Below are 23,003 nucleotides of genomic sequence, written 5' to 3'. Positions count from 1 at the left end.
TATATAATTACTATTATATAGCCTGTAGGAAGGGTACCACATGAGGAAGGAGGATTTCTTCCCTGTAACGCACAGCGTTACAAGCTCAGTCCGATGATGCTGTGACACATCGCCCCAGACCATGACGGACCCTCCACCTCCAAATCGATCCCGCTCCAGACTACAGGCCTCGGTGTAACGCTCACTCCTTCGATGATAAACGCAAATCCGACCATAACTTCTGGTGAGACATAACCGCAACTCGTCAGTGAAGAGCACTTTTTGGCAGTCCTGTCTGGTCCAGCGACGGTGGGTTTGTGCCCATAGGTGATGTTGCTGCCGGTGATGTCTGGTAAGGACCTGCCTTACAACAGGCCTACAAGTCCAGGTGTGATGTTCGGATGTACCGATCCTGTGCAGGTGTTGTTACACGTGGTCTACCACTGCGAGGACGATCAACTGTCTGTCCTGTCTCCCTGTAGTGCTGTCTTAGGTGTCTCACAGTACGGACATTGCAATTTATTGCCCTGGCCACATCTGCAGTCCTCATGCCTCCTTGCAGCATATCTAAGGCACGTTCATGCAGATGAGCAGGGACCCTGGGCATCTGTCTTTTGGTGTTGTTCAGAGTCAGTAGAAAGGCCTTTAGTGTCCTAAGTTTTCGCAACTGTGACTTTAATTACCTACCGTCTGTAAGCTGTTAGTGTCTTAACGACAGTTCCACAGGTATATGTTCATTAATTGTTTATGGTTCATTAAACAAGCATGGGAAACAGTGTTTAAACCCTTTGCAATGAAGATCTGTGAAGTTATTTTGATTTTTACGCATTATCTTTGAAAGACACGGTCCTGGAAAAGGGGCGTTTATATATATATATGATTTATTACAGTGCCAAAATGGCACCCTATTCCCTACATAGGGCACTATTTTTCGATGCAGACATTTTCTCTCATGCTGGTGACAATCTAATTTCCCGCAGGAGATTGATAGTCTATTCTATACAACTGCGTCTCCCACGTGCGGCTTGAAGTCACCAAGACGAACAATCTGAGGCTTTCGTCACTTCTGGGGGAGGGGTCAATGAACTTAAATACCCCCTGGTGATGACTCCGACCTCAATCTGTCACTGCAGCTGAAGAGAGAGAGGGAAGGCGGAAGGGAGTGAGGGAGAGAGGGAGATATGGAGATAGGGAGATAGGGAGGGAGGAGCAGGAAAGGGAGGGAGGGCGAGAGATGGAGGGGACAGAGAGAGAGAGAGAGAGAGAGGGAGTGAGTGATAGTGAAGGATGCGGTGAGGGAGAGGGAGGGAAGGGAGAGAAAGAGAGGAGGGGAAGACAGAAAAGGGGTTGACAAAACATGCAGATGAGAGTTATACAGACACTGAGAAATGAAAAAGAAAGTGTGTTTGTTTGTTTGTTTGTTTGTTTGTTTGTTTGTCTGTCTGTCTGTCTGTCTGTCTGTCTGTCTGTCTGTCTGTCTGTCTGTCTGTCTGTCTGTCTGTCTGTCTGTCTGTCTGTCTGTCTGTCTGTCTGTCTGTCTGTCTGTCTGTCTGTCTGTCTGTCTGTGTGAGAGAGTGAGAGAGTGAGAGAGAGAAGCAAAGAGGACAGAAATAGAAAGGGAACCAAGAGTACAGCGGTGAACGTAAGGCGGTGCGTCGAGTACGACGTCCCAGCAAAATAAATAGTGGGGGAACACCGTAACGGTAAAACATGAGCCTATCACAATAGGTCAAGAAAACTGTAGCCTATTAAAGCATTATTTATTGTTACAGCCTGTTTTGGAAAAAAGAAAACATGACAATATATTGTCTTTGTCAATACATTGCATTCAGTGGGAAAATGTAGGTGTCAAATGGTTCATGATTTTTTCAATGGGAAAAGATGACTGTCACAGGGCAGACAGACAGACAGACAGACAGACAGACAGACAGACAGACAGACAGACAGACAGACAGACAGACAGACAGACAGACAGACAGACAGACAGACAGACAGACAGACAGACAGACAGACAGACAGACAGACAGACAGACAGACAGACAGACAGACAGACAGACAGACAGACAGACAGACAGACAGACAGACAGACAGACAGACAGACAGACAGACAGACAGACAGACAGACAGACAGAGACAGACAGACAGACAGACAGACAGACAGACACAGAGACAGACAGACAGACAGACACAGACAGACAGACAGACAGACAGACAGACAGACAGACAGACAGACAGACAGACAGACAGACAGACAGACAGACAGACAGACAGACAGACAGACAGACAGACAGACAGACAGACAGACAGACAGACAGACAGACAGACAGACAGACAGACAGACAGACAGACAGACAGTTTCAAGTATTTTTAATTTTTTTATTTAATCTTTATTTAACTAGGCAAGTCAGTTAAGAACTAATTCTTATTTACAATGACGGCCTACACCGGCCAAACCCGGACGACGCTGGGTCAATTGTGTGCCGCCCTATGGGACTCCTAATCAAGGTCGGTTGTGATACAGTCTGGATTCGTACCAGGGTGTCTGTAATAACGCATCTAGCACTGAGATGCAGTGCCTTAGATCCTTAGATCACTGCCCCACTCGGGAATCAATCTAAAATAATGTGACAATATTCTTTTCAGAATTAATTCTAACAAGTCACTTAGTTTCTACATCCAATAGAGGTCAAAAATGCTCTTAGGCCAATTGCATTAAAATGACATATTCCAGGTCATGACCGTCCTCCAGCAGCATCAGATGTCTCTTTCCAATCACCACTGGAAATATGTCACGAGTGGATGAATGTGCGTAGGTAGTATAGCAAAGGAGCCCTTTGAAGTGATTGTTTGACAATCAGATGAAAACATCATGACTGGCTGTGTTTATGCCACAATATTAGGTAAAACACTTTCTAAGTGAAATGACAAATCTTTACGACGAGGTCCACAGAGATCCTATTGAATGAATAGGGAAAGGGGATACCTAGTCCGTTGGACAACTTAAATCTACTTTTCAACCCTGCCCAAGTATAACACTTACCTGAGTGTCTTTCTGTACATGTCCTCCTCTGTGATGCCCAGGTAGGTGAGTCTTTCATTCCACACAGGGTTCAGGGTGTTGTGCACGATCTTGGTCTTCAGTTTGTTCGCCTGGGAGTGTTGAAGATCACAACAAAGCAGGGTTAAAACCCACATTGGCCCTAATGGGCAAAGTGCCAACCTATTTGGGAAACATTTCATGGTACAGGATAACCGTGTCAATAATAAATAACCAGTGGCAAGGGATTTCCCTACTCCGACAACGATTATGTGTAAAAACTCTTAATAGGTGCAAAATAAATGTGACGTTGGATGATAAGGCTATATCAACACACTGTATGCAATGTGTGCTAATAACAACAGTGGACCTTGCAGGCTCCCGGGAGCAGGTGCAGCTTGACGTAAGGATCGGCCAGGCCATTGAAATCCATCGGCTTCAGACCCTTGGAGGTAGAGGGGGATGGGGAAAGAAAAAAAGAGGATAGCGAGAGGGAGAATGAGGGGGGGTAGAGCATGTGGTGGGGATGAGAGAGAGAATATCAAGTCCAACTGACAACATCGATTGTGCACAGTCGAAGCCCTACACGGGTGGGAATATGAACAATTCATTATGAAACCTCACCAAACATCTATCTTACTGTAGTAGAGGATAATAATGGTAGAGGGGGAGGGGACAGGGTAGTACAGGATTACATGTAACGGGGATTACGTAATCCGAATGCAAATGTCAAGTAACTGTAATCAGCGTAAATACAACAAAAAAAATCTGATTACAGTTACATTCTTAAAAACAGCTGATTACATTTGGGATTACTTAGTATCAAGAGGGAAAATTGATAAAACTTTGTCAGCGTTGCTGTCATTTAGAGTACCCTCAAGATTCTAACATGCTCTCAAATATCATAGTGTTCTGCTGATTGCCCATCAATGGTGGATGGCTTCTTTTGTATTCAAACTGGTTGAATGAATAGGCAAGACTTCCATAACATTTACACCTGGCCTTCTGGTCAATCAGACTGCTTTGTCGCAGTCCACTTTCTCTCTCTCTCTCTCTCTCTCTCTCTCTCTCTCTCTCTCTCTCTCTCTCTCTCTCTCTCTCTCTCTCTCTCTCTCTCTCTCTCTCTCTCTCTCTCTCTCTCTCTCTCTCTCTCTCTCTCTCTCCTTTGTGTGCTCCATTGCGGGATAATTTTTGTCGTGATTGTTTTTCTTGCAATTCATTTATTGCGCAATGTCTTGAAAGCAAACAACTATTGTTACTGTAAAAGAGGGTCCCAGCTTTCTTTTGGTCAGAAAGTTATTTATCAACTCCTTATTGACCAAAGGGTACTCACGTCAGCCATTCAAGGTGAGTGAGTGCATAGGCCTATTCATTACATTTACTGATATCAATTACACGGCTAACTATTAGTCGCCTAAATATTAGGCTGGCGTTTCCCTGTTTCGATAATAAAATCGTAGCACCAATTGCCTAATATTGTCAAACCCAACATTCATGGCAATCGCTGTTTAAATTTTCAAACAAAAATACCCGGAATCATGCATTCCTGCTTGGACATGTTAGATTAAAGGCCCGGTGCATTCAAAAACTTGATTTACCTGTGTTTATATATATTTCCACGATATGAGGTTGGAATAATACTGTGACATTTTGAAAAGGATTACAACGTGCTTTTAGTGAACAAGCTCTTTGAAATGTTGGAGTTTTGGCTGGCCATCACCAGGCGGTAAATTAGTGAATTATAGGACGTCATGCTCTCACACAAGTCCCCAATTTGGAAATAGTCATATTTTAAAATTAAATAATGCTACAGTACAAACTTTTAAAACATTTTTAAATATGTCGGGGTGATAGAAGTGAACGTAATCCAAAAGTATTCAGATTACGTTACTCATTTTGAGTAATCCAAAGGATTATATTACTGATAACTTCATTGTCATGTAACTGTTATCAGTAACAGACTACATTTTTCTAGTAATCTGCCCAACACTGGGCAGGTATACTGTGGAGAGAGAGGAGTGGGGTGGTGTGTTGTGTTTTGAAACAAGAGGTGGGTTGGGGGGTAGAAAAGGAGCTCCATGCTGAGGGTAGAAAAGAGGGTGGCAGGCAATGGTGTAAAGTAAATTTTAAAATACTTTAATGTAATAGTCAAGTCGTTTTTTGAGGTACCTGTACTTTACTTTTCTATTTATATTTTTGACAACTTTTAATATTACTTCACAACATTCCTAAAGAAAAGTATGTACTTTTTACACCAAACATTTTCCCTGACTCCTAAAATTACTCATTACATTTTGAATTCTTAACAGGAAAATGGTCCAATTCAAGCACATACCAAGAGAACGTCCCTGGTCATCCCTACTGCCTCTGATCTGGTGGACTCACTAAATAGAGAACGTCCCTGGTCATCCCTACTGCCTCTGATCTGGTGGACTCACTAAACAGAGAACGTCCCTGGTCATCCCTACTGCCTCTGATCTGGTGAACTCACTAAACAGAGAACGTCCCTGGTCATCCCTACCGCCTCTGATCTGGTGGACTCACTAAACAGAGAACGTCCCTGGTCATCCCTACCGCCTCTGATCTGGTGGACTCACTAAACAGAGAACGTCCCTGGTCATCCCTCTGCCTTTGATCTGGTGGACTCACTAAACAGAGAACGTCCCTGGTCATCCCTACCGCCTCTGATCTGGTGGACTCACTAAACAGAGAACATCCCTGGTCATCCCTCTGCCTTTGATCTGGTGGACTCACTAAACAGAGAACGTCCCTGGTCATCCCTCTGCCTTTGATCTGGTGGACTCACTAAACAGGGAACGTCCCTGGTCATCCCTCTGCCTTTGATCTGGTGGACTCACTAAACAGAGAACGTCCCCGGTCATCCCTACCGCCTCTGATCTGGTGGACTCACTAAACAGAGAACATCCCTGGTCATCCCTCTGCCTTTGATCTGGTGGACTCACTAAACAGAGAACGTCCCTGGTCATCCCTCTGCCTTTGATCTGGTGAACTCACTAAACAGAGAACGTCCCTGGTCATCCCTCTGCCTTTGATCTGGTGGACTCACTAAACAGTGAGTCCGCCAATGTGTCCCTGGCTATCCGTAAATTATTATTATTATTTTGTAAATAATGCCATCTGGTTTGCTTTATATAAGGAATTAGAAATGATTATGCTTTTACTTTTGATACTTAAGTATATTTTAGCAATTACATTTACTTTTGATACTTACAGTAAGTATATTTAAAACCAAATAGTTTTAGACTTTTACTCAAGTAGTATTTTACTGGGTGACTTTCAATTTACTTGAGTCATTTTCTATTAAGGTATCTTTACTTTTACTCAAGTATGACAATTGGGTACTTTTTCCACCACTAGTGGCAGGTGGAGGATAGAGAGAGATGCTTGGAGAGAACAGTTTCTCTGAGACTCTGGGTTTGAGTGTAGCTACCTTGGCTTTGATTACAGTGCAGTGTAAGGAGCTGGTGGCTCGCTCATACAGCAGGTCAAACTCCAATGTCCCCAAGGCGGCTGAAAGACAGTAACAGAAATACAACTTTAATGTATGATTCCTTTATCCCACAAATCTATGTTATGGTTCTGGTCTCCACCCCATTACTTCACTTCATTACTCAACCACGTTACTTCATTTTTTTGTACACCCTGATACTTTATCCTTGTTACTCCGTTACGCCACCATGTTACTCCATCCGTGTTACTCTATTCTGTCACTTCACTCTGTTACTCCACTCTGTTACTCCACTCTGTAATTTCGCCCTGTTAACTCCATCATGTTACTCCACCCCGTTGTTCCACTCTATTTCTTTACCCTATTACTTCCCTCTGTTATTCCCCTCTGTTACATCACCCTGTTAGTCCACCCCATTACTCCACTCAATTACTCTACCCTCTTACTCCACTCTGTTACTCCACTGTGTTTCTACACCCACTTACTCCACCCTGTGCGACCCACTTACTCCACCCTGGGTATGTACTGCATTACTCTACCCTGTTGCTCCACTCTGATACTCCACTCCATAACCCTTCCACTCACTGCTGTCATCGCTGTCACAGCTGTCAATCTCGATTGATGTGTCCATGCTACCCATGGCCGACAACGTGCCCCCTCCGCCGTCTCCCATTGCCCCCGCCAACAGTGGGGACAACAGGCCGCCGCCGCCCCCTCCTCCTCCCCCTACTGCCCCTCCTCCGCTGCTGGGGCTGAGCGTGGCAGGAAACCCAGATGGATTGGCTGGATTCAACTCAGAGATGGAGGAAGTGGGCGAGAGGCGGGGAAAGTAGGCAGAGATCTGTCGTATGGGGCGGATTGGCCCGGGACAGACGTCAATGGCCATGTGTTCCTGGATGGAGATGGTCAGGCGCTTGTTTCCCTTTCGCACAGTCATAGGGCTGGAGGGGGAAAGAAACAGTTGTTATAGTCAGGGAATAGACACAAATCATGATATTGACCTTGAGGATATATTCAGTTGTGGTACTTAGTCTTTGATGACATCTGATCCTTTTTTCCATCTAACCACTTTGTGTTTTCCAACTCAGTCCCGGGGTTGTAGGTATCAAGCGATTCAGTGTAAGTTTCCACATTTTGTTGTGTTACAAAGTGGGATTAAAATGGATTTAATTGTAATTTTTTGTCAACGATCTACACAAAATACTAACATTAACATTTGTAAAAAAATATATGAAAAATAAAACACATACAGTATATATTCATTAGATAAGTATTCATGTTAGATACGCATTCATGAGTCAATACACTTTTGGCGGTGATTACAGCAGTGAGTCTTAGCGATTTCTACACCTGGATTGCGCAACATTTGCTCATTATTCTTTTCAAAATTATTCAAGCTCTGCCAAATTTGGTTGTTGATCAATGCTAGACAACCATTTTCAGGTCTTGCCATAGATTTCAAGCAGATTTAGGTCAAAACTGTAACTTGGTCACTCAGGAACAACCACTGTCTTCTTGGTAAGCAACTCCAGTGTTGATTTGGCCTTGTGTTTCAGGTTATTGTCCTGCTGAAAGGTGAACTAATCTTCCAGTGTCTGGTGGAAAGCAGACGGAACCAGATTTTCCTCTAGGATTTTGCCCGTGCTCAAATCCATTCCGTTTCTTTTTTATCCTGAAAAACGATTACAAGCATACCCATAACATGATGCAGCCACCACTATGCTTGAAAATATGGAGAGTGGTACTCAGTAATGTGTTGCATTGGATTTGCTCCAAACATAACACTTTTTCTATTCAGGACAAAATGTTTATTGTTTTGCAAAACAATGTGTAGTATTACTTTCGTGCCTTGTTACAAACAGGATGCATGTTGTGGAATAATTGTGATTTGTACAGGCTTCCTTCTTTTCACTCAGTCAATTAGGTTAATATTGTGGAGTAACTACAAAGTTGTGGATCCATCCTCAGTTTTTTCCTATCACGGGCATTAAACTTTAACTGTTTTCACCTTTGGCCTCACAGCGAAATCCCTGGGCAGTTTCCTTCCTCTCCGGCAACTGAGTTAGGAAGGATGCCTGTATCTTTGCAGTGACTGGGTGTATTGATACACCATCCAAAGTGTATTTAATAAGAACATACGCACACCCAGGTACTTTCCGCAGGAGCTGGAGTTGTAGGCAAACTCATGGAAAACACTGCTGCTCATGCTCGCAGGTGAAATTTATTAACAACGTTTCGACCCTTAGGTCTTCATCAGGCATCCATATCCCCGGTGTGGGTGGAAGGTCCTATATATGTATAGGGGCAGTACTCAGTGACATCACTTCCTGAAACAGGAGGTAAATTCTTTAAAAAATATATTTTCACAATATTAACATTCAATGTATCAAAATATATGATCATACACAGGGAATGTGATCAATATTTACAGTAATATACATGCAATATTCAATTTGGATTTTTTTAAACAACTATTTAGACATATTGAAACTATAGAAACAGTTCCAAGTCAAACTCCTCATTAAGGCCAAGAAGAGACAGCGTGTTGAGCCTGTAGATTCAGAAAGATTCCCTTTGAAGAAGTTTCTTCTCAATGTACCCTCCTCTGTGTGACATCTTGACCATTTCTATTCCAATTTATCTCAGAGAGCTAATAGGATGTCCAGCTTGTACAAAATGAGAAGTAACTAGATTTTTGTCTCACCTGTCCGTATATTGCTGCGGTGCTCACTGATCCGTGTCTTAAAGCTTCCACTGGTTTTCCCTATGTAAGACAGACCACAAGGACATTTCAACATGTAAATAATATTGGTGGAAATGCAGGTAATCAGGCCCTTGATCTTAAAGGCCCTTGATCTTAAATCTTTGTCCTGTGGGTAAATTACATTTGTAATTACCCTCCAGAACCTTGTCCAAAAACGTTTCCCTTTTCTCTGGTGGGTAATCAGATTTAACCACAATATCTCTCACATTGGGGGTCTTTTAAAACCCATGCGTGGGGGATATTTAAAAATGGGTTTCAATTGAGGGTCAGAATCAATCATGTACCCGTGTTTCCTGATACTGTCCTTAAATGTCTTCCCCAATGGTGAGTATTGGGGTAAAGCATGATGGGACATGGTCTGCTTCTTCTTTTACTTTTGTGGTAAACCTTCAAAACAATCATTGGCATGTTTTACCCAATTGTCTTTTGTACCCCCTTTCCTTAAATCTTTGTGTGAGGTCCGTGGTCTGTTTCTGATAAGAAGCATCAGAGCTGCATATTCTTCTGACACGACTGAATTGACTTATAGGGAGACTTTTAAAAAGTGGACGTGGATGAAAGCTGTTACCTCTAAGGAGGGTATTTCTGTCCGTAGGTTTCCTATAGAGGGAGGGTTCGTCCTTAATAACCATCACATCAAGAAAACTGATTTGTGATTGGTCATAGTTAATGGTGAAGTGAAGGTGTTCATTCATAGTCTTTAGGTAAGTGTCACACCCTGATCTGTTTCACCTGTCTTTGTGATTGTCTCCACCCGCCTCCAGGTGTCGCCCATCTTCCCCATTATCCCCTGTGTTTTTAGACCTGTGTTCTCTGCTAGTCTGTTGCCAGTTCATCGTGTTTGTTTAAGCCAACCAGAGTTTTGTGTCTCAGCTCCTGCTTTTTCCAGTTTCTCTTTTCTCGCCTTCCTGCTTTTGACCCTGTCCTGACTCTGAGCCCGCCTGTCTGACCACTCTGCCTGCCCCTGTGCCTGCCTGCCGACCTGTACCGTTGCCCACCTCTGGATTACCGACCTCTTCCTGACGCCGAGTCTGCCTGCCGCCAAGTACTGTTGCCCCACCTCTGGTTTACTGACCCCTGCCTGCCTTGACCTGGCTATTGCCTGCCCGTTGGGATATTAAACTATTGTTTATTCGATGTGGTCTGCATCTGGGAATTCCAAAAGTTCTTCCTGGGCGCCTGTATAGATCACAAATGTCATCCAAATATCTCAGAATTAGGAGAATATTGGGGAGAAAAGGGTTAAGGTCTGGATTCAGCACCACCTGTTTTTCAAACATTCCTAGACATAGGAGAGCATAATTAGGAGCCATAGTGCTCTATCGCTGTCCCTTTGGTCTGAAGGAAAAAGTCTCCCCTGAAAATAAAATAGTTGGAGGTTAGTATATGTATATATATGTATATATGCCATTTAGCAGACGCTTTTATCCAAAGCGACTTACAGTCATGTGTGCATACGTACGAGTTCAGCCAAGTCCACAGTACAATTGGTGCTGGGTACAGCATTAGGGGGACGTTCATTGAGTTAGAACTTGAGGGACCCTAGGCCGCCTTGATGGGGGTTGTTAGTATATAGACTGGTAACATCAAAAGTACACAATAGAATTTTCAGGTATATGATCCACAGATTTAAAAAAATGTATAAAATCAATAGTCTCTAGTATACGTGGGGAGGGAGATCGCCCAGAGTTTCACAAAATGGTCTACAAAGTTAGAGATATTATCTGTCAGAGATCCATTACTACTCACAGTGGGCCTGCCTGGTATAGGTGGTGTCATGCTCTTGTGAATTTTGGGTAGAGAGTATTAATACAAGTGTGGTTGGGCAGTCAACTTTCATAAACTCATTTGGTCTTTGCAATTTCCCCTTCATTCATACATTTTGTCAGAGACTTGAATTGATTAGTTTGGTACTTTATTTTTCAGATTCTTTCTCTGCTTTGGACATATTGTGGAATACCTTGTTTTTTTCTTAGCCAGGAGATTATGTACATCTTTCTTATCTAGGCGGCCATATGTTTCGAGGTGTTATCTTTTAGGTGGTAAAAATGTGCTTTTCCTCTTAAAATATGTATTTTCCCTTGTCATGTCCTCAGGGCGAGAGTCAGGTTCATTGTCATTCAGGTTATCAATGGGAAAAACATTAGCACTGTTTCCTGTCTGGTTACTAATATAGTTCAATAGATTAACATTGGCAAGTGCATAGGGAACTTAGCCAATCTCAAACTGAGGAAACTATTGAAAGTCTATAACTGTATCAAAGTCCTTGGCCTGAGATGTTGGGAAAATGATCCCTTACCTAGGGCAGATGAACATGTATCAGATACGGTAATAAACCTGTCCAACAGGTGTGTCTTTTGCTCCATGTGTGGTGTGGAGATTTCGGGTGTTACCGTCTTCGTACGTAGTCCTCTCCTGCATTTCTTGCGGGGACGCAGAGTTGGCGGTGGTCGTGATGACAGCCTATTCGATGACGTCGTCCATCGGGATTCCCCCAAAAATACATTCCGGCTCTGGATTGGCCACTGGAGTCAGATGTGAGGGAGTTGGTTGATCGCCACATTAATGGCCCTCTAGGATTATGGCTGGGCTGGCATATACCATTCCAGCTTGCTTGTGGGGGAGTGCCAATTGGCACTCCAGTCTCCGGCCATCCCTCCAAAAATATACCTTCTACTCCTTGTAGTCCGCAGTATCACGCTCAAACCTTTTCCGCTTGTTTGTCTTTTTGAAGGTTTAACACAGTTGGAAAGCCTTCAACCAAAAGACAAAGAAAAATCAGAACATGTCCTATCATGCTTTACCCAATACTCACCATTGGGGAAGGCATTTAAGGACAGTATCAGGAAGCACTGGTACATTATTGATATTGACCCTCAATTGAAACCTATTTTTAAATATCCCCCACATACAGTGGGGAGAACAAGTATTTGATACACTGCCGATTTTGCAGGTTTTCCCACTTACAAAGCATGTAGTGGTCTGTAATTTTTTATCATAGGTACACTTCAACTGTGAGAGACGGAATCTAAAACAAAAATCCAGAAAATCACATTGTATGATTTTTAAGTAATTCATTTGAATTTTATTGCATGACATAAGTATTTGATACATCAGAAAAGCAGAACCAAATATTTTGTACAGAAACCTTTGTTTGCAATTATAGAGATCATACGTTTCCTGTAGTTCTTGACCAGGTCTGCACACACTGCAGCAGGGATTTTGGCCCACACCTCCATACAGACCTTCTCCAGATCCTTCAGGTTTCGGGGCTGTCGCTGGGCAATACGGACTTTCAGCTCCCTCCAAAGATTTTCTATTGGGCATCCATCCTCCCCTCAATATGGTGCAGTCGTCCTGTCCTCCTTGCAGGAAAGCTTCCCCAAAGAATGATGTTTCCACCTCCATGCTTCATGGTTGGGATGGTGTTCTTGGGGTTGTACTCATCCTTCTTCTTCCTTCAAACACGGCGAGTGGAGTTTAGACCAAAAAGCTCTATTTTTGTCTCATCAGACCACATGACCTTCTCCCATTCCTCCTCTGGATCATCCAGATGGTCATTGGCAAACTTCAGACGGGCCTGGACATGCGCTGGCTTGAGCAGGGGGACCTTGGTGCGCTGCAGGATTTTAATCCATGATGGCGTAGTGTGTTACTAATGGTTTTCTTTGAGACTGTGGTCCCAGCTCTCTTCAGGTCATTGACCAGGTCCTGCCGTGTAGTTCTGGGCTGATCTCTCACCTTCCTCATAATCATTGATATCACACAAGGTGAGATCTTGCATGGAGCCCCAGACCAAGGGTGATTGACCGTCATCTTGAACTTCTTCCATTTTCGAATAATTGTGCCAACAGTTGTTGCCTTCTCACCAAGCTGCTTGCCTATTGTCCTGTAGCCCATCCCAGCCTTGTGCAGGTCTACAATTTTATCCCTGATGACCTTACACAGCTCTCTGGTCTTGGCCATTGTGGAGAGGTTGGAGTCTGTTTGATTGAGTGTGTGGACAGGTGTCTTTTATACAGGTAACGAGTTCAAACAGGTGCAGTTAATACAGGTAATGAGTGGAGAACAGGAGGGATCCTTAAAGAAAAACTAACAGGTCTGTGAGAGCCAGAATTCTTACTGGTTGGTAGGTGATCAAATATTTATGTCATGCATTTTCTGGATTTTTGTTTTAGATTCTGTTTCTCACAGTTGAAGTGAACCTATGATAAAAATTACAGACATCTACATGCATTGCAAGTAGGAAAACCTGCAAAATCGGCAGTGTATCAAGTACTTGTTCTCCCCACTTTATGGGTTTTAAAAGACCCCCAAATGTGAGAGATATTCCGGTTAAATCTGATTACCCACCAGAGAAAAGGGAAAGGAAGGTATTTACAAATGTGGCCAATGTACTCAACGCAGCTTTACATACAAATGCAACTAATTTAATTGAATTCCACTTTGATATTATGGTGTATTGTGTGTAGGCCAGTGACAAAAACATCTACATTTAATAAATGTCTAATTCAGGCTGTAACACAAGAACATGTGGAAAAAGTCAGTGAATACTTTCTGAAGGCTCTGTAAAAGGCGAAATTGATCCTGAATTATCAGTCCAGCCATGGGGCCATGATTGGTAATTTACCTGTTTTACACAGTGCTTTCAAATATTCTGCACACATACAAGTATTTGATAAGTCCCTCAGTCGAACACAGATTTAACCACAAAGACCAGGGAGGTTTTACACTGCCTCACAAAGAAGGGCACCTATTGGTAGGTGGGTTGTGCCGTGGCAGAGATCTTTGTGGGCTATACTCAGCCTTGTCTCAGGATGGTAAGTTGGTGGTTGAAGATATCCCTCTAGTGGTGTGGGGGCTGTGCTTTGGCAGAGTGGGTGGGGTTATAACCTTCTAGTTTGGCCCTGTCCGGGGGTGTCCTCGGATGGGGCCACAGTGTCTCCTGGTCCTTCCTGTCTCAGCCTCCAGTATTTATGTTGCAGTAGTTTATTATATCTGGAGTCCTTCTCCTGTCCTATTCGGTGTCCTGTGTGAATTTAAGTGTGCTCTCTCTAATTCTCTCTTTCTCTCTTTCTTTCTCTCTCTCTCTCGGAGGACCTGAGCCCTAGGACCATGCCTCAGGACTACCTGACATGATGACTCCTTGCTGTCCCCAGTCCACATGGCCGTGCTGCTGCTCCAGTTTCAACTGTTCTGCCTTATTATTATTGGACCATGCTGGTCATTTATGAACATTTGAACATCTTGGCCATGTTCTGTTATAATCTCCACCCGGCACAGCCAGAAGAGGACTGGCCACCCCACATAGCCTGGTTCCTCTCTAGGTTTCCTAGCCACCGTGCTTCTACATCTGCATTGCTTGCTGTTTGGGGTTTTAGGCTGGGTTTCTGTACAGCACTTTGAGATATCAGCTGATGTATGAAGGGCTACCGTAATTGCTGGATTATTAAGCGCACCTGAATATAAACCGCACCCACTGAATTATTTAAAAATATGTATTTTGTACATAAATAAGCCGCACATGTCTATAAGCCTCAGGTGCCTACCGGTACATTGAAACAAATGAACTTGGTCACTATCTTCCTCCTCCTGTGCACTGAAACCACTGAAGTCATCTCCTTCGGTGTCGGAGTTGAATAGCCTCAGAATTGCTTGGATCGAATGTTGGATCGTTTTCATTGTCCCTCTCGTCACTTTCATCCGGAGGCAAATACCCCGCTGAGCTTCGCTCCGGTCATAGCATCGGCACTTCGCTCCGCAGGTAGTATAACTTTTTCATTACATTTCATTACATTTCATTATAGCACAACGGTTTGATTTGTCTAATCTTAGCAATTTCTTCTTAGCTAGCTACATAGCCGTCTTTGTATCAAAGATAATTGCGTAATTATCGTATTTCGCCGTCCTAACGTAGTCTTCACTGCTTTGCCCAGCAGCTAGCCAGCTAGCCAGCTAGCTAACGTCCACCGATTAGCTGCACTGTAGAAACTATTACACTCAACTGAACGACTTGATTTGTGTAGTGTTAGCTAGCTACATAGCTGTCTTTGCTGTCTTCGTATCCAAGATAATTGTGTAGTTTAGAGTGTGTAGTCTTAGAGTGATTATCTTAATTTACCGAGGTTAGCTAGCCAGCTATTTGTCGTCCTTAACGTAGGAGACTCTGCTAGCTAGCCAACAGCTAGCCAACAGCTAGCCAACAGCTAGCCAACAGCTAGCCAACGTCTTCTGAATAGAACTCAACAACCCGGTCGCATTCACAGGTAGTATCACATTTTCATTTCATTTCATTACAGTACAACGGTTTGATTTGTTTGATCGTAGCTAGCTACATAGCTAGCTACATAGCCGTCTTTGTATCAAAGATAATTGTGTAGTCTAGAGCGATTTTCTAGGTTAGCTAGCCAGCTATTGTCGTTCTTTTAACGCAACGTAACGTAATCAACTCTGCTAGCTAGCCAGCTAGCCCCCGAATAGCAGCACTGTCGAAACTATTACACTCAACGGAACGACTTGATTAGTGTAGTGTCAACAACGCAGCCACTGCCAGCTAGCCTACTTCAGCAGTACTGTATCATTTTAATCATTTTAGTCAATAAGATTCTTGCTACGTAAGCTTAACATTCTGAACATTCGAGACGTGTAGTCCACTTGTCATTCCAATCTCCTTTGCATTAGCGTAGCCTCTTCTGTAGCCTGTCAACTATGTGTCGGTCTATCCCTGTTCTCTCCTCTCTGCACAGACCATACAAACGCTCCACACCGCGTGGCCGCGGCCACCCTAATCTGGTGGTCCCAGCGCGCACGACCCACGTGGAGTTCCAGGTCTCCGGTAGCCTCTGGAACTGCCGATCTGCGGCCAACAAGGCAGAGTTCATCTCAGCCTATGCCTCCCTCCAGTCCCTCGACTTCTTGGCACTGACGGAAACATGGATCACCACAGACAACACTGCTACTCCTACTGCTCTCTCTTCGTCCGCCCACGTGTTCTCGCACACCCCGAGAGCTTCTGGTCAGCGGGGTGGTGGCATCGGGATCCTCATCTCTCCCAAGTGGTCATTCTCTCTTTCTCCCCTTACCCATCTGTCTATCGCCTCCTTTGAATTCCATGCTGTCACAGTTACCAGCCCTTTCAAGCTTAACATCCTTATCATTTATCGCCCTCCAGGTTCCCTCGGAGAGTTCATCAATGAGCTTGATGCCTTGATAAGCTCCTTTCCTGAGGACGGCTCACCTCTCACAGTTCTGGGCGACTTTAACCTCCCCACGTCTACCTTTGACTCATTCCTCTCTGCCTCCTTCTTTCCACTCCTCTCCTCTTTTGACCTCACCCTCTCACCTTCCCCCTACTCACAAGGCAGGCAATACGCTCGACCTCATCTTTACTAGATGCTGTTCTTCCACTAACCTCATTGCAACTCCCCTCCAAGTCTCCGACCACTACCTTGTATCATTTTCCCTCTCGCTCTCATCCAACACCTCCCACACTGCCCCTACTCGGATGGTATCGCGCCGTCCCAACCTTCGCTCTCTCTCCCCCGCTACTCTCTCCTCTTCCATCCTATCATCTCTTCCCTCTGCTCAAACCTTCTCCAACCTATCTCCTGATTCTGCCTCCTCAACCCTCCTCTCCTCCCTCTCTGCATCCTTTGACTCTCTATGTCCCCTATACTTCCAGGCCGGCTCGGTCCCCCCCGCTCCGTGGCTCGATGACTCATTGCGAGCTCACAGAACAGGGCTCCGGGCAGCCGAGCGGAAATGGAGGAAAACTCGCCTCCCTGCGGACCTGGCATCCTTTCACTCCCTCCTCTCTACATTTTCCTCCTCTGTCTCTGCTGCTAAAGTCACTTTCTACCACTCTAAATTCCAAGCATCTGCCTCTAACCCTAGGAAGCTCTTTGCCACCTTCTCCTCCCTCCTGAATCCTCCCCCCCCTCCTCCCTCTCTGCAGATGACTTCGTCAACCATTTTGAAAAGAAGGTCGACAACATCCGATCCTCGTTTGCTAAGTCAAACGACACCGCTGGTTCTGCTCACACTGCCCTACCCTGTGCTCTGACCTCTTTCTCCCTCTCTCTCCAGATGAAATCTCGCGTCTTGTGACGGCCGGCCGCTCAACAACCTGCCCGCTTGACCCTATCCCCTCCTCTCTTCTCCAGACCATTTCCGGAGACCTTCTCCCTTACCTCACCTCGCTCATCAACTCATCCCTGACCGCTGGCTACGTCCCTTCCGTCTTCAAGAGAGCGAGAGTTGCACCCCTTCTGAAAAAACCTACACTCGATCCCTCCGATGTCAACAACTACAGACCAGTATCCCTTCTTTCTTTTCTCTCCAAAACTCTTGAACGTGCCGTCCTTGGCCAGCTCTCCCGCTATCTCTCTCTGAATGACCTTCTTGATCCAAATCAGTCAGGTTTCAAGACTAGTCATTCAACTGAGACTGCTCTCCTCTGTATCACGGAGGCGCTCCGCACTGCTAAAGCTAACTCTCTCTCCTCTGCTCTCATCCTTCTAGATCTATCGGCTGCCTTCGATACTGCGAAATATCAGATCCTCCTCTCCACCCTCTCCGAGTTGGGCATCTCCGGCACGGCCCACGCTTGGATTGCGTCCTACCTGACAGGTCGCTCCTACCAGGTGGCGTGGCGAGAATCTGTCTCCTCACCACGCGCTCTCACCACTGGTGTCCCCCAGGGCTCTGTTCTAGGCCCTCTCCTATTCTCGCTATACACCAAGTCACTTGGCTCTGTCATAACCTTACATGGTCTCTCCTATCATTACTATGCAGACGACACACAATTAATCTTCTCCTTTCCCCCTTCTGATGACCAGGTGGCGAATCGCATCTCTGCATGTCTGGCAGACATATCAGTGTGGATGACGGATCACCACCTCAAGCTGAACCTCGGCAAGACGGAGCTGCTCTTCCTCCCGGGGAAGGACTGCCCGTTCCATGATCTCGCCATCACGGTTGACAACTCCATTGTGTCCTCCTCCCAGAGCGCTAAGAACCTTGGCGTGATCCTGGACAACACCCTGTCGTTCTCAACTAACATCAAGGCGGTGGCCCGTTCCTGTAGGTTCATGCTCTACAACATCCGCAGAGTACGACTCTGCCTCACACAGGAAGCGGCTCAGGTCCTAATCCAGGCACTTGTCATCTCCCGTCTGGATTACTGCAACTCGCTGTTGGCTGGGCTCCCTGCCTGTGCCATTAAACCCCTACAACTCATCCAGAACGCCGCAGCCCGTCTGGTGTTCAACCTTCCCAAGTTCTCTCACGTCACCCCGCTCCTCCGCTCTCTCCACTGGCTTCCAGTTGAAGCTCGCATCCGCTACAAGACCATGGTGCTTGCCTACGGAGCTGTGAGGGGAACGGCACCTCAGTACCTCCAGGCTCTGATCAGGCCCTACACCCAAACAAGGGCACTGCGTTCATCCACCTCTGGCCTGCTCGCCTCCCTACCACTGAGGAAGTACAGCTCCCGCTCAGCCCAGCCAAAACTATTCGCTGCTCTGGCCCCCCAATGGTGGAACAAACTCCCTCACGACGCCAGGACAGCGGAGTCAATCACCACCTTCCGGAGACACCTGAAACCCCACCTCTTTAAGGAATACCTAGGATAGGATAAGTAATCCCTCTCACCCCCCTTTAAGATTTAGATGCACTATTGTAAAGTGACTGTTCCACTGGATGTCATAAGGTGAATGCACCAATTTGTAAGTCGCTCTGGATAAGAGCGTCTGCTAAATGACTTAAATGTAATGTAAATGAGCTCATGCTGCCCCTTCAACACGCAGCAGTCCAGCCTTTCGAAACCTGTTGATGATAGTGGATTTTTTGACAATGCTCCACGCTGTCAGGACCCACTGGCAAACTTGACCATAAGTTGCTCTTCGCATGCAGCCTGTTTTAGTGAAGGATTTCTCCCCACTTGTCATCCAAGCCTCCCACTGAACAAGGAGCGCCACCTTAAATGCACGATTTACACTGATGTCGAGTGGCTGCAAACACTTTGGGCCATCTGCTTTTCTTCCCTCTGAAAGCTTTTCTTGTCTTTTTGCACTGAGTCAGTTCCTCACGCTGCTGTTTCCAACATCTTATCATCGACTCATTAAGACCAAGCTCCTGTGCAGCAGCTCTATTTCCTTTTCCAACAGCCAGATTGATCGCCTTCAACTTGAAATCTGCATCATATGCATTTCTCCGTGTCTTTGCCATGATGAGGGTGACAAAATTACTACCTTAATCAGAATGATGGGAAGTTTGAGCGTGCTCAATTTACTTCACATTATGTGACGGTGCTCAGTTTTTTTGGCGTCATGAATATTGCGAAAGCGGGAAAAATCCATAAATTAGCCGCATCATTGTATAAACCGCGAGGTTCAAAGTGTGGGAATAAAGTAGCGGCTTATAGTCCAGAAATTACGGTATATAAATACATTTGATTTGATTTAGTAAAAATATAAAAAGCAGACATGAATATCCCCTTGAGCATGTATCACTACACCTAATCACTACAAAGATACACGCGTCCTTCTAAATTCAGTTGCCGGAGAGGAAGGAAACCACTCAGGGATTTCACCACAGGGCCAATGGTGACTTTAAAACAGTTATAGAAGAAAACTGAGGATGGATCAACAATATTGCAGTTACTCCAAAATACTAGGAAGGAAGTCTGTACAGAATAAAAAATATTCCAAAACATGGATCCTGTTCACAACAAGGCACTAAAGTACAACAGCAAAAAATGCATCAAAGCCATTCACGTTTTGTCCTAAATACAAAGTGTGGTTTACTTGACACCTACATTACATGACCAAAAGTATACACCTGCTCGTCAAACATTTCATTCCAAAATCATGGGCATTAATATGGAGTTGGCCACCACTATGCTGCTATAACAGCCTCCACTCTTCTGGGAAGGCTTTCTACTAGATGTTGAAATGTTGCGCTGGGGACTTGCTTCCAGTAAGCCACAAGAGCATCAGTGCGGTTGGGCACTGATGTTGGGCGATTAGACTTGGCTTGCAGTTGGCATTCCAATTCATCCCAAAGGTGTTTGATGGGGTTGAGGTCAGGGCTCTGTGTAGGCCAGTCAAGTTCTTCCACACCAATCTCGACAAACCATTTCTGTATGGACCTCGCTTTGTGCACGGGGGTAATGCTTTTGTCATGACTTCCGCCGAAGTTGGTGCCACCCCTTGTTCGGGTGGCGTTCGGCGGTCGACGTCACCGGCTTTCTAGCCTCCATCGATCTACATTTCTTTTTCCATTTGTTTTGTCTTGATTGTACACACCTGCTTTCCATTACGTTATAATTTATTCCGTATTTAACCCTCTGGTTCCATCATGGTTTTGTGCGTGTTTATTGTTGTCAAGTTGTCTCGTTAATGTGCTCTCGATATTCATTCTCCTTGATAGAAGACTGTTTGTTGAGTAAAGTTACAATTATTACTCATCTCTGTGTCCTGCGCCTGACTCCACCTTACCCACAGCACCTAGACTATTTACAGTCTTGCTGAAACGGGAATGGGCCTTCTCTGAACTGTTGCCATAAAGTTGGAAGCAAAGAACCGTCTAGAATGCCATTGTATGCTGTAGCATTAAGATTTTCCTTCACTGGAACTAAGGAGCTTAGCCATAAAAGAAGCCCCAGACCATTATTCCTCCTCCACCAAACCTTACAGTTGACACTATGCATTGAGGCAGGTAGCGTTCTCCTGGCATCAGCCAAACCCAGATTTATCTGTCGGACTGCCAGCTGGTGAAGCGTGATTCATCACTCCAGAAAACTCCAGAAAACGCATTTCCACTGCTCCAAATTTCAATGGCAGCGAGCTTTACATCACTCCAGCCTACACTTGGCATTGCGCTGACTTATCTTAGGCTTTTGTGTGGCTGTTAGGCCATGGAAAGCCATTTCATGAAGCTGCCGACACAAACTTTTGTATGTACACTGTAGCTTCATAATGCCAGGTCGCAATTGTAAATGAGAACTTGTTCTCAACTTGCCTACCTGGTTAAATAAAGGTGAAATAAAATAAATAAAAAATAATTCATTATAGCGCAGTCATAATCATGTCATAATATGTCACAACAGCTGACATAATTTGTCATAACCTGTCATAATATGATCATAACACTGTCATGACCCATATATTTACAGTTGTTGTGACATACTGTATATTGTGTTATTTTATGTCTGGTTATGAGTCAAAACCCGCATTTATTCAAATCATCTTTTTATCTGCCAGGAAGTTTCCTTTAGTTTGAACGTTAGTGTCATGCCTTGGTCATTGTATTTTGTGTTTTCGTTATATATTTGTTCAGGCCAGGGTGTGACATGGGTTTATTGTGTTGTCGTATTGGGGTTTTTGTAAGCATTGGGATTGTGGTTGATTAGGGGTGTGTCTAGTATATGCTTGGCTGCCTGAGGCGGTTCTCAATCAGAGTCAGGTGATTCTTGTTGTCTCTGATTGGGAACCATATTTAGGTAGCCTGGGTTTCACTGTGTATTTCGTGGGTGATTCTTCCTGTCTCTGTGTTAGTGTTCACCAGGCAGGCTGTATAGGTCACGGTTCGTTTTGTTGTTTTGTATATTTATTAAGTTATTTCATGTATCGCTCATCTACATTAAAGACATGGGTAACCACCACGCTGCATTTCGGTCCGACTCTCTTTCGACAAACGAACGCCGTTACAGTTAGTTTCTTAAATCCTTTGTTGTTGTTGTTGTAATTCATTATTTTCCGGTGTTTTATTTCATTGTATTTTGAATAACTTCTAGAAAATACACTTCGTGACACTGTCATAAAGCATTATGACCATCGCGTGTGTCACTTTGCTGGGACTAAGAAAATGATAATGATAATTTAATATTGTCAATTTCATAAAATGTTATTAAATAAAAAATACTGTTGACAAATAGGCTATGATGTAATGGAATGTTTTGCCTTCTGTGGTAGGTTTTACGTGTTTTGACACTTATGTACAGTGCCTTGCGAAACCCGCCCCCAATTTTTCAATTTTTGATTTGTTAAAAAAGTTTGAAATATCCAATAAATGTCGTTCCACTTCATGATTGTGTCCCACTTGTTGTTGATTCTTCACAAAAAAATACAGTTTTATATCTTTATGTTTGAAGCCTGGAATGTGGCAAAAGGTCGCAAAGTTCAAGGGGGTCGAATACTTTCGCAAGGCACTGTAGGTGTCATAACCAGCCGTACAATAACGCAATATATCTCACAACAGGTCTAAATATAGAAGTCATGACAGTGTTATGACTATTATGCCAGGTTATGACACATTATGTCAGCTGTTATGACATTTTGTCATCATTATAACTGTGGCATAACGTGTTATGATGCTAGGAGTGAAGTTAATTGTTACCAAAAGGGTTGTGTTTTTGGCAAATCCAAAACAACACATTACTGAGTACCACTCTCCATATTTTTAAGCATAGTGGTGGCTACATCATGTTATGGGTATGCTTGTAATTGTTAAGGAATGGGGAGTTTTTCCAGTATAAAAAATTAACAGAATTGAGCTAAGCACAGGAAAAATCCTAGAGGAAAAACTGGTTCAGTCTGTTTCCACTTGACACTGGGAGATGAATTCACTTTTCAGCAGGACGATAAATAACCTAAAACACAATTCCAAATCTACACTGGAGGGAGTTGCTTCCCAAGAAGACAGTGAATGTGTGGCCGAGTTACAGTTTTGACTTAATTCTGCTTGAAAATCTA

The 23,003-nt window shown here is 44.3% G+C and overlaps 1 protein-coding gene across 5 annotated transcripts in view; it reads right to left on the bottom strand.

The window, feature by feature from the left end:
• LOC124048513 (double C2-like domain-containing protein alpha) overlaps positions 1-23,003 on the bottom strand; it is a 91,633-nt gene that overhangs the window by 41,082 nt on the left and 27,548 nt on the right. For 4 of the 5 annotated variants that reach the window (XM_046369377.1, XM_046369381.1, XM_046369380.1 and 1 more), the window contains exons 2-6: positions 9,190-9,249; positions 7,071-7,426; positions 6,468-6,547; positions 3,387-3,461; positions 3,020-3,129 (exon numbers count right to left, since the gene is read on the bottom strand). In XM_046369377.1, coding sequence (XP_046225333.1) covers positions 3,020-3,129; positions 3,387-3,461; positions 6,468-6,547; positions 7,071-7,422 — 617 coding nt within the window. In that variant the 5' untranslated portion in view covers positions 7,423-7,426; positions 9,190-9,249. The remainder of the gene's footprint in view (positions 1-3,019; positions 3,130-3,386; positions 3,462-6,467; positions 6,548-7,070; positions 7,427-9,189; positions 9,250-23,003) is intronic. The other variant, XM_046369379.1, reaches the window with a different exon arrangement.

Source organism: Oncorhynchus gorbuscha, linkage group LG11 (assembly GCF_021184085.1).
Source record: "Oncorhynchus gorbuscha isolate QuinsamMale2020 ecotype Even-year linkage group LG11, OgorEven_v1.0, whole genome shotgun sequence".
Taxonomy (NCBI): domain Eukaryota; kingdom Metazoa; phylum Chordata; class Actinopteri; order Salmoniformes; family Salmonidae; genus Oncorhynchus; species Oncorhynchus gorbuscha.
Note: the sequence above shows the minus strand (reverse complement) of the source record. Positions and strands in the feature narration are given on the sequence as shown.